General features: G+C 51.7%; 1 protein-coding gene across 1 annotated transcript in view; it reads right to left on the minus strand.

The window, feature by feature from the left end:
- ASTN2 (astrotactin 2) overlaps positions 1–16,264 on the minus strand; it is a 366,433-nt gene that overhangs the window by 235,673 nt on the left and 114,496 nt on the right. The window contains exon 5 of the mRNA XM_080402294.1: positions 10,786–10,893. Within this exon, the coding sequence (XP_080258420.1) occupies positions 10,786–10,893 (108 nt within the window). The remainder of the gene's footprint in view (positions 1–10,785; positions 10,894–16,264) is intronic.

Here is a 16,264-nt window from a genome sequence, read left to right on the forward strand (position 1 = left end):
CACCCTTGGCCCGGGGAGGGGATCCAAACCCAGCTCACTAACACCGGCAGCACCACATAAACCACAACACTGCGAACGAGCTCTGTGTGGCTGAGGCTCACTCTATCCCTCCACGTCATCTCCGGACTTTCAGGGAGGTGTTTACAGTGCAGATTTGCAAACTCAGGTCCAGCAAATAAAGCTGGTATCAACCTGCTTTATGAAGACGAGGAAGCTTGAGAGGGATTTCAAGACCTCCCTGGATGGCTGATGGGACTCAGGAGCCCCGAGAGCCTCAGTAACCAACACAAGTCTTTGCTTGGATCTTGTGGGGTCCAAAAAACCCAAGAGGCAGATGGGAAGCAGGCACGGCCAAGACCAAACTCACTCCCCAGATTCCTCTGCCCTAATAAATCTTTTATATATTGAAATGACTTCTCTATACCTTTAAACCAATTTCTGTTGTGTTTTGGATGGTTGCAACAGAGTGAGTGGGTGCCCAAGCACTCAGCCAGTCTGTTCTGGGGGGAAAGCGATGGTCCCGGGGGGGGTGGGGGTGGGGGGGTGGAGGGGGGCAGACCCAGGGAGCCTGTGCCTGAGCAGCGGGCAGAGCAGTGAGCAGAGCAGCAGCAAGGACACACAATGGGGATGAAGAATAAGAAGAAATTACTTTCTTTCTGACTGGGGAGAAGTAACTTCTTCCCCCAGCCTGTGAGAGCGAAGGAGAGAAGTTGAAAGGAAAGGCAAACTGCTCCATTTTAGCACAGATGCTTCCTGCTAATGATCCAATTAACAGCAGCTTAATTTAACTGGAAGACAAGAGAAGCAGCCAGGACTGTGGTCAGAGGGGTTCCTGCCACTACCACCTTTCCCACCCAAGATTTTTTTTTTTTTTTCTCTCCTTTAACACCCGTGCCAACTAGCCCAGCTCCAGCCTCCTGGAGAAGACACCGGTCCCCTCCGCAGACAGCTCAGAAACCGCTTGCAAAGCGCCACATTCCCCTGAAGAATTTGCACCTGCTGCAAGATGAAGATAAATTCAAAACCACTGGTGTAAACACTCTGCAAACAGCCCCTCCAAATGCACCGTGTCTCCTTTGAAATATCATTTCCTTGTGCAGTTAATTACTCCCTGCTTTGTATACTTTCCTTTGCTCACCTAAAGGACAAGGGGGGAAGGGGGGAGGGGACGACAGCAACAAAACTCTGAGCTCGTTTCTTTTTAATATTGGCATTGCTGCCTAAATTTGGGGGGGGGAGGTATGTTCAGAACACACGGATTTACGAGCAACACAAATATCCCATGCTCTTGGTAATATGATGTTTCTAAATCAGGCTCATAAATACATGCTTGGGAGATTAGTCTATAAAAAAAATAAACTTTAATTACCCCATCTTTATCAGCACACAGCCCATGGTGTTAGCCATATGTGGGTGTTAAACGGCAAGTGCTTTGCAATCTTCCCCACCCCCCCGGAGATAATAGCATAATACAGAATGTTTCGCGGCTACTCGGATATTAAAATGTATTTCTATCACCCGAGGAAGACGGGGCTGGGGAAACTGGGCGGGAGAACAGCAAGTGCCTGAACTGCTTAGCAACGCGCGGCGCAGCTGCCAGCGCCCGGCCGCCGTGCCGTGCTGCATGCAGAAGCACCCGGCGTGGGGTGAGCAGCACCCACAGCACCCCCGCGGAGCAGCGAGCCCGCTGCAGCCTGACTCGCATCCCCAGCATCCCTGCGCCGCTCCCCATGCATGCCAATGTTGCTGGCTTGTTAGAGGATTTGGGCGCTCCTAATGATCCTCCCTGATGTTCCAGCAGAGGCTCATTAATACAGTAAGACAGCGTTTCCAGGACACCCTCACACACAGAAACATCTCAAGGTGTTTTACAAGTGGGAGATCATGTTGACTCAAATCAAATGCCAATTAAGATGAGCAGTGGTGTTGCAGGCAGCTCTGGCCACGGAGCACCCCTGTGACAAGGAGCAGCATTGCCCATCTCCCCTCCCTGACCAGCACCAGCCCCACCCCCCACATGAGGATGGGCCCTCTTTCTCCAGCACGCCTGAGACATGGGATGGGATAGGATGGGATAGGATATCCTCCTTCCATCCAGACACAGCTCTTGTGCACCATGGTCCCCACAAAGCCTTCATGGACCACCCTGCCCCAGAGCCACTTTCCTCAGAAGGGGATGGATGTTGATGCAATGACCCCCCACAAGCAGCATCTGAGCAGCTGGGTGAGAGCCTGAGCAGGCGTTTCATTATGTGTCCTCTCTACAATGCCTGGTCTCAGCCCCTCCTCGAGCAGGCACCTTCTCCATCGCTGCCTTGAAGAAATCCCAAGTGAAGGTGCTCACATCTACAGTCAGGATCTGGACCAGGGCTTGGGCACGGGGCTGTCTCAGCCTCATCCCCAGAGTCAACAGGATGGGGATCAGCCCCGAAGCAGCAGCTTTGCTCCCCCCGTGCTGGGGGAGACCCCCAGGGAAGCTCCTCTCACCTCCAAGAAGGCAGAGAGGGTGCACACGAGAAGGGACGGGCGGGGAGGGGAAGCGAAGAGGAAAGACGGCTGCATTGTGCAGCAGAAGAGTGAGATCAGACACTTCTGGATTTATAGAGGATTTGATCTTGCTAAGCACATGCTGAATAAGATTAATACTGATTATTTTTTTAATGAACATTTATGTTTTAATGTTCACATATGGATTACCCATTTACGAATTACCCACTAGCAATTAGCCGAGGTGTCCCCAGGTATGGCGGGGGGGGCGCTACAGAAGAGGCAGCCCTGAGGCATGGGTCAGGGAGAGGAGTATGCTGGGGGAGGGGCACGGCCACTGCAGAAGGTTGGGGTCAGGCTGCCGGACCTGATGGCGAGGTGAAGGGCTCTGCGGCTGAGCTCTGGCATGCACCACAGCCTGCAGCACTCGCCCCGGCGAGCTCTCACACTCCTCCAGCAGCCTGAGCCTCAGCTCTTTATGTGCTCCTGGCGTCTTAATGCCTCATGTACTGAATAAATGTATTTACTTCCTATTTATACAGTTGCCAGTGGTGCTCCCCATTTGCTCTAAAACACTGTGTCTGCAGCTTGCAGGGAGACAACACCAGCAAATTTCAATCAGGATTGAGGAGGAAGAGTAAGGGGGGAAGTGGAGGGAAAGGAAAAGCCCTGAAGGCTGGGCAAGGAAGGGGCAGCAGAGGGAAGGGGGGAAACAGAGATGGCCAAGGTGGCACAGGTTGAGATGTTGGTCATTGCTGACCCACCAGCTCCATCACCTCCAGGGTCACCACCTCCAGCCCTGGCCAGCACGGGCAGAGTCTCCTGCCCGCACGTCTCAGACCTCCCCCGGCACAGCAAAGGGGGAAGGAAGCATTTGTGCAAACCCAATTTGTTCTCACGGCACTGTTAAGATTTTTTGCATTTCTCTGGGCATGGACAATTAAAATCAATGAAGTCAGTTTTGCTTTCATGTTCTTGGTGCTGAATCGGTTGAGATAAAATCACATTAAAGAAACAGTTACATATTTAAAGGCAGAGATTGCCTGCACTGGAATTTTCTTTCACACAAATCAATGGAAATACTTCTCCTGGAATTAAGGTGTGATCTTTTTTTTGTTTTAAACTCCAAATGAGTCCCAATTTTACAATATACAAACACAAAGGCAAATCTGAGTGGAAGGCTTCAATTTAAGGAGGAGGTAAAGCAATTTTCAATACAGTGTAACGAAAACATTATTCCTACAGGAAAAAGAAGAGAAAAAGAAGTAATCATTATCTATGAAATAGCTCGTGTTGAGTCACAGCCCAGGGAGGACTGTGCTGGGTGAGCGAAGGGCTGGTCAGACAGCTGAATTGATTTCAGAGACTGGGAAAAAGCAGGGATGGAGGCCAGGCTGCCTGGGAGGGCTCAGGACCTGGCAGGAGATGCCTCGGTGCCTGGCAAGCTGCCCATCACTGCTGGACCTCCACCACGCTGCCCACCCAAGCTCTCCCATCGCAGACACAGCCAGGCTGCTGCCTGGGATCTGGGCTGGGACCTACAAAGCCAGACGCTTAAAAAAAAAACCCCCAAAAAAACCCAACCCAAAACCAGCCAAAAGCACCGAAACATCTTTCATCTTTTCCCTCCCTCCATTATTTTTGGAATAGATGCAAACTAACCCAACAGGGTGAGACTAAAAATCTCTGCTCTGCAACAGTTCCCTGGGGCTGGGGCACATTCCCTCCGTGCCTCAGTTTCCCCTGCTGCCAAGCACCGCACAAGGACGAGCTTCATCAGCACAGCGTGACATCCACCACCCTCTGCCTCCTCCCGCTCCTCCTCCTGCTCCATCCAGGAGACAAATCCATCGTGTCACGGGCGCGCCAAGCACCGGCACCAAAACGCGTCTTCATTTTCCAGCCAGCAGTAACCCTCGCCTTCCTCCTGCCTGCATCCAGCACCGTGTTTATGTTCCGCTTCCTGGGAAACAAGAGGCTCGTTACCATGCGGAGGGCGACAGCAGAGCGATTAGTGAAATTTGTTACCCACATGCTCTGAACAAAATTAAATTAAAAGTGCTGCTTTGCTGTCAAGATAAGGGCCAAGCCGGAGAGATAATTTTTCACTCTCAAACACTCAATTACTCGCTGAGGCTGTATCAGATACAATCAAAAAATAAATAAATAAATAGAAAGACCCACACTGCCTCCAGGAACAGATGTAAAAGCCGTTATCTCTAGCACAGTCCGAGGAAGTTAAACAGCCTGTGGCTGCTGTGGCTCTAGGATGGCTTTAATTGCAGACCCCTCTGCTCTGGCTTTGCAACCACCTTCCCCAGCTTCCCTCTCCCCCAAAGCTCAGTACCCCTGACACAGGCAGGAGCGTGTGTGCAGCCTCACACCTACAGCCACGGGGGACTTACAGGACCAAAGATGCTGCTGGAACAACACCAACACAACTTTGCTGGACAGACAGCATCCAACAGGGATGGAGAGGGGCTCCGCGTGGGTTTTATGTGCTGATGCAGTGCCTGCTTGCTCTGTGAGCAAAATAAGCCATCAGGCAAAAGCACCACGTTTGTTGGCTCGCTGGAAAAACCAGCATCCATGACGGAGCTTTGGAGAGCTGAGAAGGGTTGGAAGTTAACAGCATCCCTCCTCTGCACCACTGCCCTGGGGCACTGCAGTGGTCTGGGCACGGGTTGCAGCCTGCGGGGTGGATGCACTCTGATGCTCTGGGAGGTAAAGAGGAGACTTTTATCACATAGGTATCTCAGCCCCAGAGATTTGGGGAGTCTAGGTTGCATGGGACCCCAGCTGTCCCCTCTGGGATGCTCCACCCTGGCCTTGCAATGAGCAGCACAGCTCCACATGCCACAACCCAGCTGGGTGTGCGCCAGACACCAGCACTGGCCTGTCCGTGTGTCCCTGCAGCCAGTGGCTCTGTGTCCCCTTCCCAGAGAAGCCCACGCTGCAGGGGCTGGGGCACAGCCGGCTGTACCATGGACTGACCGACCACACAAGCAGGGGATGGGCAGCAGCTGAGCCAGCACAGGGCTGCCAGTGCCTGCAGGGAGGGAGAAGGATCCCCAAGCACATTCAGGCAGCACCGGGCATGGACAGACCTATTATTCCCTCTTACTACTGTAAGCAACCCAAATCAACATGTTTGCTTTATTGCCTTTTGTCTCCTGTTTGATTCCTGACAGCATCTCCCCCAATTTGAAAGCTGCCGGCACAGCGAGCTGAAGCTGGTGCAGACACGGCAGGGTGATTCCCTGAGGAGCACAGCAGGGACGGGGCGACATGCTGCCCACGGCATTTGCTCAGCCCCGGCAGGGCCAGGGGCACCAGCAGAGCACGGAGAACGGTACCCAAATTTCATTCTGCATTTCGTTTAGTTCCCCATGAAATAATAAGTGTCTGCTGCCTCCGGAGACAGGCGAGGATCAAAGCAAAGCTTCCTCATATGTAACAGACTCCGAATACCTAATATTCCCTTATAAAAGGCCTTGTTTTAAACACCAAATACAGAGGCAGATCAAAGCTCAGCTTCTCATTTCTCTAACAGCTCTCAGAAGACTTCACCAGCCAGCCAGGCACACACACGCATGCACACACTTGCTGCTGACACCAATCCAAGGTACATAATTGGACTCTGCTAATTTGTCTAAACCATCACCGCATGCTATGGAAACAGCTGGGTGCCTTGTTCATGGAGACCTCGGCCAAGGATGATCCCAAAACCACACCCTCCCTTCTCTGAGGCGCTGGGGAGCTCTCCTGGGATGGCAGCAGGTTGCTGGGGTGGGAAGGTACCACCTGAAGAAAACTGATGCATGAAAACGGCACAGGATGTTTCCCCTCTCCTCTTTTAACAGGCTGCAACAAAGGTGATGCCCAGAAGGATGAAACAATCCCAGAGCCGAGTGTGGAGGAGCAGGCTCGGGGTGGTCTAGGTGAGGCTGAAGCAGGTACCAGAGCCTGCCTGAAGAGCAGCCACCAGCTGAGGACATTCAACGGGAGATCCCAGCTGGGTCAGGGTGCCGGGGGCCCTCCAGCACATCTCAACCACCATGGTACCAACAGCATCGCTTCGTGCTTGCACCCAGCGCTCCACTATGTATCCAGGTTTCCAGCAACTCTCTGTGCCTGACCTTTCTGCCTGAGCGGGGGGAGCAAGATCAGCCCCAGTCCCAGTGGCTCACCAGCAGCTGCGGGGACCCCTGGCAGGTCCCAGGGCTGCAGACAGCAGCCAGGCTGCAGGAGGGGCAAGAGGCTCTCCAGATCTCCAAGATGAGTGGGGTTGGGATGTTCAGCCCCTCACAGGATCTCCGTACGACACCGGCACTTTTCCTGCCTCAGTTTCCCTTAACCCAGGAAGCTGCAACAGCATCTGCCCTGCAGACTGGACGCGAAGCTTATTTACTCTTCGTTTAACCCTTAGAGACCTTCTCCTGGAAGAGGTTTTAAAAGAGCAGGAACGTTTCTGTGTTACAGAGCAGCTGTGCCAGGGCCCAAGAAAGCAGACGGAGGCGGGGAAGGCTTGTTCATGCCCCCCCTCCCCACCAGCGAGCCAGCGGGGCTCGTTAAACTCACAGAGACCTTGATGAGCCAGCACAGAGCGTGGGGGCCAGCAGGGAGCCTGGTACGGCCTTTGGAGTTACAATGCCCATTCTTTTATCCACACACACACACTCCCCCCCACCCTTTCCCCCCATTTGAGTAGCCATTGGGCAGGCACGGCATGCGACCTGGGGAGTGGGGGGCTGCAACTCAGACCTGGAGCTGAATATGTTTTGCTGGGCAGGAAGCAAACACCACACCAGAGCAAGGGGGATGGAGCAGGAGCGATGCACGATGCAAGCAAGGTTTGTCATGGGCTCTGCCTCCCTGGTTTGGGTTTTTTTTTTTTGCTGCTAATATTTTCCTCTTGAACTCAGAGGGGGACCTGACTGAACACATCCCATGCTGCTCAGAAGAAGAGAGGAACTAAGTATCAAAGCTTGATATCACCCGTGACGGGCAGCTGGGGGTGTGGATTAGCATCCCTACAACACTGGCAGGTTACCTCTCACAGAGACCTCAGCGCTGGTGAAATGTGCGGTGACTGACAGCCCTGGAGACAAGAGACATCCATGTACCACAGCTGGCATGCGAAGAGGTTCCCGTGCTTCCCAGTTCTCCCAGGGGAGTGGGAAAGGGGAGAGCCAGCCCCCACAGCAAGCAGAGCCCTGAACTGCACAAACCTGTAGCAAACAGGTTGCAAGAATATTCTAATTCCCGGAAAATCTTGAGGAAGGGGCAAACCAGACATTGCTGGCCCCAGCTGAGGGTCCCTCCCACCTCCATGTGGCCTGACAGCCTTTCTCAGGATGAGTAAAAAATTGTCCACTTGTAAAAGCAGGACATGAAGTCCAAATGGCAGCTCCCTTGGGAATGCACGCCAGCCCTGCCATCAGCGCTGCCATCCAGAGCAGAAGTCACACTGATCCATCAGAAAGTAGGTGGTGGAGAGCTGGCCTGGGCACAGAGCTGTGGTGAAGAAAAGGGGTGCCTCACTGCAGACGGGTATGGACAGAGCACTTCTGGGCATGAGCCAGCTCCCCAGAGACACTGGTGACCAGTGCTGCTTCTCCCAGCACAAATCCCAGAGATGGGACTGAGCCCAACAACACCAGACAAGGAACCAAGACAGGAAAGTCTCCTCTGCATGATTTCTTACATTCCCCCCGCCTCTAACTTCTCCGGAGACTTTCCAAAGACAGGAACACAAAGGGATCCCACAGACCTAGAAGCTGGGAAGATGCACGGCGCAATACCCTGGGACCACAGAAGGTGATGCCTCAGCCATCCCTGCCTCTGTACCCAGACTGATCATTCACTTCTCCGTGTATTCCAGAACTGAAAACCAGGCATGACGAGGTCTGCTGCTCCTGAGCTACCAGAGCAAGCTCTCACTCACTCAGTATTTACCTATGGGAATGTCCCTCTAATATACCTTGCCAAGGGACTATGAAACCTGCAGTCTTCCTTCTACAGAAGATAAACAAAGCCCACGACCACTTAAACCAGCTGGCTCCAACAAAGCTCCAAGTCAAACCAAAGCTACATGCCACCTAAGTGGAAACTTCCCATCGCATCAGCTGGGATCAACACCTTGACAGTATCAGTAATTAGACTCAATCCTGCAGAACCAAATCTGAGGAGAGAAACTCGGAGCAATCTCTCTCCTCGGACCCGATATCTATCTCATGGCACCTGCAATGACACACAACCATGGCGAAATTGATACAAGAACATCACTGTAAGAATTAACTGTATCTGACGATGCATCCTTCTCTATTAGAGTTACGATCTCGTCCAATTATGGATCTTTGCCGAACTTGTAATTATGAGTTTAGCACTGTGACTTCCCACTAAGCTATTGCTTTCCTTCCACAAGGGAGAGAAGAGTCAATCAAAGGATAATGGAAAATTCCTTTCAAGGACGCAGCGATGGCAAAACTTAGCTAGACAGGAGGGGAAATACAATGGGGACTTTATGCAAGACAATCCCCTTGGTTAGCCACCACAGAACATGAACAAACCGGGTTCTCGCAGCATCACTCAAACACAGAAACTCAAACATAGATCTAACAGCCAGCTCCGCACAACCGTGCGAGGCAGCTCTTCCTCCCGAATCCCCTTCAAACCCAGTCATCAAAGCTGCACAGGTGAACAACAGCTTATTCAAAGGAAAAAAAAAAAGAATCCTTCCCATTTATCTATTCCTTTATATTTGCCCTACAAGGAAGCTTAAACAAACAACCCAAAGCCAGCTTATATGTCAATAAGAATATCTTTGTACCCAGCATCCAGCACGAGCGTGCTTCGAGAGACTGACAGAGCACTTGACCTCTCAGGGAATGGCATCAAGGCAGCAGGAACACAAAGATTTATCTGCTTTTCATCAAAACAGTTTTCTACACCTAGCGCATGCCTCCCCCTTCCCCAGAGGTAACTGAGAAAACCCAGACTTCCGTGATTTTTCTGAAGTACCCAAGGACCTTCACACCCAGCCCAGTATTTCAGAATAACTCATTGAAAAAACTACTGCAGCACTTAGGAAATTTTCCTCCTGCACCAGCAACTTTTCGGGACCATTTCTTTTGTCCCTGTTTGCAACACAACCAATTTCTTCCTTCTCTTGCGCACCATTTTCCCCTTAACACAGCTGTGTTCGTACTACTACAAGTAACTTTAACTCATGAATTCTATCCCTGCTTTTTCATCAAAAGCTCATTTTAAACTCAGTGAGAATTTCTCATGGTTCTAAAACACATGGAAAAGGAAACAAAAAATTGAATGCCCTGCTCTTCGGCAGGAATAAATGCAATACACCCCTTTGCATATGTGTGTTTATTCCCATGTGCAATCATCAGGCTGATCAGAGGTGTTGAGGTAATTTCACATTCAAATAAACACATTGCAAGCATTTATTGGAATGCCTAATCATTGAAACAAATGGGGCCGCGTTTGCTGCGGTGGGCGCAGGCATCTATCTGGCATGCTGCACTCTGCTGATGCCTGGCTTAATACGGAAAACAAATGGAAGGAGCAGACCCACTGTGGAATTTTTAAATTGCTTCCCAACATAGCTATTTCCTGACAGTGATTTTTCAAATGCAGCAGCAGCAAGGCTCGCCCTTGTCCTCCGTCAAAGCACTTGGTCCGAGGGTCCCAAACAAAAGCCATCCAGAGTGATGTGGCCGGAGGAGATGTGGACGCTAATTTCAAACTGCGAATGATATTTCAGTTTCTCAGTTCTTCTAAGTCACAAAAAAAGCCTGAAGGGACTCCGGTCTACAAATCCCTGCCCCAGACCTCATTTTGAATTTGTTCCTTTTAATTGCCTTTGTGCCAAGAGGAAGGCTGGGAAATTTCTGTCTGATGGGTGCTTTGTATGGGGAAATAAAGGGCAGAAAACAGGAGTTTGGAGCAAGGAATTGCCAAGGTGACATCCCTACACAGGCACCAGGACGGTGGTGGACACAGTCACCACCCACCAGTGCAACTTTAGGGAAATGCCAGGGCATGTGTAACGTAACTGATACTAAAAAAGATCAAAGAAACCCAGAACCTCAGCAACAGCACCAGGAAACTCTATTTCTAGCTCCAGCGTGGTGCTGCATCACACACACAGCACATCTTGGGATGTGCTTACCACTACAGTCTGGCCTTATCTAGATTATACAGTATCAGACAGCACCACCCATGGAAAGGTGCTCAACCAATTCTTTCCTTTTAGACCCCAGTGCCTATGTCATTCTGTACCTTTACTTCGTCTCCGGCTCCGATACTGCTCAGTGTAGAAGGTTAGCTGGGTTTCATCGTCCGCCTCTGAGCCAGAGTTTCCTTTGGCACGTCCAAACCCGATGCCACCTGCAAGCAACAGAGAGGAAAAAATCAGCCCTGTCAGCTGGGATACATGGCAGAGAGGAGGAGCTGGAAGCTCCTTGGCAGAGCTGCCGGGTTTGGCCGGCACCCACAGCTCCTGGCCCAGGTGCTCTGTTTGGGGTCACCTGAAGCAACCAAGGACTTTGGCCACACATGATTTCACTGGTTCCTTATTGCCCTAGTCAAGAATCAAGACCCCATAGTGCCAATTGCAATGTGAATGTAAGCTGCTTTCTATCCCCAGGAATGTATTTTACAAATGTATGGCAATGTACACTTACAGAAAAAAATCTCTGAGTGTAGAAGCTGCTTTCCTCAAGGACAGCTACATGGTGAAGTACAGCAAATTTTAGGTGTTTGCTCCGAAGCAAGCCCAGCAGAGACAATCAGTGCAGGGGGAACACAGCACCTGGGACCCCGCTGCATGGCAAAGCTCTGACTTCTCTCCCTCAGCACCCACTTTGGCCCATCTGCTCCCCCAGCTCACCGTGATGGGCAGCAGCACGCGTCCCTGCAGCGGCTGGTACGGCAGCCATGGCAAGGAGCAGGGCTGGCCCGGTTTATCCGGCATCTCCCTCCCCGAGCTGGGGATGGGGTGGGATGCCAGCGGAGCCTGGCTCGCTTCAGCTGCCGCACCCGCCAAGGACTGACGGATGCTTAAAAGCAACCCAGCCTAACTGGCAGAAGCCCTTCAGTCCATGAAGAGTTTAAAGCAAAGAGGCCTATGGGGGCCAACAGTGGCCCTTTAATCTGCCATTAAAATATTTTACTGTTTTTAAAAAATCCTTTATTCTAGGCAGAAGCACAATTTCCTCACTTCTTGGCAGGAGAACAGAAAACGAGTGGTGCCTTCTGCCCTCTGAAATCCTTAATCGCCACAACGAGAGGTGGCTGGCAGGAGCCAGAGGGACGCCAGGAGTTCGGCACGTGGCTTCTGCCCCATCCATGCCCCGACCTGGCTGTACAGTGCCCTCGGGGGGGCTCAATGGGGGGCAGGCAGAGGCTGCAGCAGCTCCTTTGCTTGTGACAGCAGCAAGAGGGGTCAGCGCTTGCACACAGCAGCATTTAGTGCTTGGACGTGGGGTGTGGGGGTTTTACAGCCTCGCACCCCAAACCATAACCCGTTGTCAGTCTCTCTTCAGCCCCCCACATCGCAGCAAACATCCGATGTTGTGATATACCCACACCCAGGGACTGGGTGGTAAAACCAATAAGGCTTATTCACATCAGTGAGGAAAAACCTAATTAACCTGGGCTTCTAATGCTGGCCCTCGGGCAACCAGCCAGGGCTGCGGCTCTGCTGCACATCCCCTTCCCTCACCGAAGAGGGGCTGCCCTGGGCTCTTCTGCTGCCGGCAGTGCCCAGGTCCAGGCACCAGACACCAGCTATGGGGGGAGTTCCCCCAGGGGCTCAGCAGAGCCATCTCCCCTGCCCCGGTGAGGGACCTGGCCGCTGCCCGCGCAGGCAGAACATACCACATCCTTCTGCCACCTTCCCATAAGCCAGACCTGGTCCCTTTTGTGAGGCAGATGGCCAGGGGTGGACAGAGGAGGGATCTGGTGCTCTCTCCACTCTTGCACCCCACCGAGGTGACCGGGCAGCCAGAGCAGGCAGCTGGTTCAGGCAGCAGCCACTCCACCAGCCACAGTCCCAGCCCCCTCTGGCCGCTCTGCGTTTGTTTGCCGGCTGCGTCTCCGTGATGGATGGCGCTGACATGTTAAATTACTCAGGCTGGATGTCTTCGGAGAGCTGGTGACAGCGATATTGCATTTTCTGATTACCCAGCACTGCGCAGGATGTATAAATACAGGAGTCGGGAGACCCGGCGCAGGTCCCCAGCCCGCAGCGGAAACGTCTCCTCTGACCCAACATGCAGTGGCAGAGGTCAGCCTGGAAACACGCGTCTGGGGCAGGGAACTGGCTGCAAGGGATGCGCTTCTACCCCTTCGTGATATCAAGGATGCTAGAACGCATCTTGGCAGTGGTTTTGGGGGTCCCAGAGCCCAGCCGAGGCAGCCTGTAGGATGCAGGAGCACTAATATCAACTGATCCCACTGTGAACCTGATTTCATGTTTAATTGGCCCCAAAATCTTGCTGAAGCATCCCTGTGAGATGCTTGTGCTTGGGACATCACTTTCTGCACCAGCTGCTGTGGCTGGCCTCAGTGGCAGGCTGCTCGCCAGGGCATGAGGCTGAGGATGCTTGTGGCTGGGCCAAGGATGCTCAGGGTGGGGCTGAGGATACTCCCAGCAGAGAACACCCACATGCAGCTGCTGATGGGGGTGCACAGGGAGAGCACCCAATTAAAGCCAAGCAGTCCTGCCTGGTCGGCACCCCTTTTCTCTTTAAAAAGATGGAGAAAAACACCAAATAGCAGAAAAAAAGATCCTAATTGCCACAACCGATTGCAGAGCAGAATAAGATGCTTAAAAGACAGAGGACAGGGAAACAGCAACTTCACAGCGCTGGGTACCTGTAATGTGCCAGCAACTCTCTGCAGCAGCCCCCCCAGGGAGCTACTCTCCCCTGACATCCAGTTTACTCCTGCTCTTTAGATTTGAGAAAAACTAAAGCTCTCCTTCCTCACCTGCGCCCCTGCGGTGGGGCAGGAGGCAGAGGTGTGTGCGAGGAGGGGGAGCTCAAGGAAGATGTCTCGTTTCTAATCCTGTTTGCGGATTTACAAGCTCGCTAATCCATTCAAATAGATCGCAGCTCAGCCACGTGCCAGGGCAGGGCGCTCGTTTTTGAGCACGACATTAACTTCGGGGGGAGCAAGGCGGGGTGCCAAGGCAAACACCTCTTGTTATGGTGTAATTAAAGATAGTAATGTTAATGCTAAATGGGGACTAAGGAAATAAAATTCAGGAATTAGAGACTCTGTCATCCCCAAAGACCTTTTGTTAACTAAAGCCATGCATATTTTTTAAAGGTGTGGTTTTGTCATTAAAAAGAGGGGGGGGGGGAAACCATAATCCTGACATTTTAAATCCCTTCCCCAAAGCCAGGGGATTACAGAGTGTCTCAGGGAAACAACTGTGGATGCAAAACGAATCAAAACTGAGTTAAAATAAAGAAATAAATAACAGGAGCTACTTGGATAACTCCTGTGTGAGACCAGGTTGACTGCAGATACTTAATCCCTCCAAGCTGCATGTTATAATAGAAGGGGTGGCTCATATTTGTTCCCAGTGGTGCCACCCTGGGTGACACTTGTGTCCGTGCATGCCTCTGCCCCACAGCCACAGCCCCACTGCCAATGCAAAAGGATTTTTCTGCATCCCCCCCCTCCAGAAAAATGGCCAAACCCTGTATACACCACAGCATTAAAGACCTATGACCTCCCTGCTTGATTGGGTTTGATTCACTCCACCTCCACACTCGCTTGCCTCATGCAACACAGTCTCCTGGGTGTTCAAGAAGCCCCTCTGCTGCCAGGCTTCCCAGAAAGAATAAGATGAGGGGACCCCTCCCCAGCACTGCAGCAAGGTCTGTGCACCAGGGGCTGGCAGGGTGATGCAATGCTATACAATTAGCTAAGTGGAAATTTTCAGTTTAATTAATTTACCCCTGAAAAGTGCACCAGTCAACTGAAAACCCAAATGTGGCCAGAGAAAGATAAATTAGATGCAGTTTTAGGAAGGCAAAAAAAAAAAATACACAAATGTTTTCTTTTGAAATGTATCCAGTCAACACAAAAAAAAGATAAAGAAAAGAAGCCCTTTACAAATGAAACACTCTGCTCTGGTTTGTCACTGCAGCAGGTGTACGCACGCACACACATGGCTTCAGCTGACGAAAATTCTTCCTCCTCATCGATCTTCCCTTTTCCTTCTGCCTATGCCCAAAAACGCGCACCGGGGCAGGTGGTGCAAATACCAAGTGACAGCCCCTCAGCTCCCACCATGGAAAACTGGGATCACACTGATCCCAGATGGCAGCCTTTGCACAGCTGCGAAGGGTTTTATTTTCACCAAGGACCAACTCAAGGAGCTGGATGTGATGCTTCGACTCAGATGAGGCAAAAGCTCCTGGCTGAACCCCAAAACAAGCCTCACCAGTACAATGCAATGCTCCGTGGGCACCGCGGGATAGATGGATGGGGCGAGATGGGAGGCAGCGGTGTCTTGGCAAAAGCAGGGACCATGAGCAAGCCCTGCCGAGCCATGGCTCTCCTCCCCAGGGTAACTTTGGGTACCGTATGGCACAGCCAAAACCTTCTAAAACACAAGCTGCAGCCTTGATAAACGGCACATCCCACCTCAGGCAAAAAGCCCCGTTAATGGCTCGTTTATTCTCCAAGCCAGGGTGCTTTTAAAGGCCTGCCCCAGGAGAGGGCACCAGACCCCCTCTCTGCGCGAACCAACCTCCCCCAGGGCCACCTCCCAGCCCCCCACCCCAACATCCCACCCAGCCTGTGGGGTGGGCACACAGGGTGGTCCATCGGCCAAACCCACATCCTCGGTTCCTGCACGGCTGCCTCGCCCTTCCCAAGGCATCGCTTCCCGGTTCTAGCCCCGTTCTGATACAGCCAGGATGGGATGCTCTGGGTACCCGCCTGGCTGCGTTTTGGGAATCAGGAAACCTAGACCCTGCTGAACACAGCATCCTTCCCTCCTGCACTGCCAGCCCTCAGCGGAGATACCCTCCTTCCAGCCCTCCTGCACCTCAGCTTTTATCATCCTCGCTCTCCCTCTATTATTTATAAACTCTAAATGCGCTTCACTCGATAAAAGTGTTTTGGGAGAAAGTTTGTATGAAAAAAGCATTAGACAAAATAAAGTTATATGGTACTGTAAATGGAGAGGGTGGTATGGTTTTGTTGTCGGGTTTGTTTTTTTTTTTTTTTTAAAGTCGATCTCAGTAAAATACGACCTTTCCCAGAGCTGTTAGAAACACTTAGTGCAGAATCAGATTTAATGACAAGCAATAGGCAACAGTTTAAATGCACTTAGTGCAGGGAAGCGAAGCAAGGCAAAGCTTATCCCAGATTTGATTTTGTTGGGCCGGGGCATCAGGCTGCTTGTTTTCTGGTTTGGTTTATCCCGTCCTTCTGTGAAAGCAGCACTTGGAGCCCTTTTGGAGCCTTTCTATAAAGGAGGAAATCCTTTTGCTGTGCGCGATTCCTGCCAGGAGAGCGCTCCAGCTGTAGGGCTCTGATGAGGTTAAGCATTAATTAAATCGAACTGCGAGAAAATAATTACACACATGCATCCGTCAGCCTGACGTGTCACTACCCAGTAACAAAGTTGGATGCAAACTCCATCAGCAGAACTGTCACGCGGCTGTTAGAAGGAAATAAATGCATCCCAAACGGACAATTTCATTTAGGGGGAGGAAAAAAACCCCACGGATTG

Source organism: Falco punctatus, assembly GCF_963210335.1.
Source record: "Falco punctatus genome assembly, chromosome: 9".
In the NCBI taxonomy this organism is placed as follows: Eukaryota; Metazoa; Chordata; class Aves; order Falconiformes; family Falconidae; genus Falco; species Falco punctatus.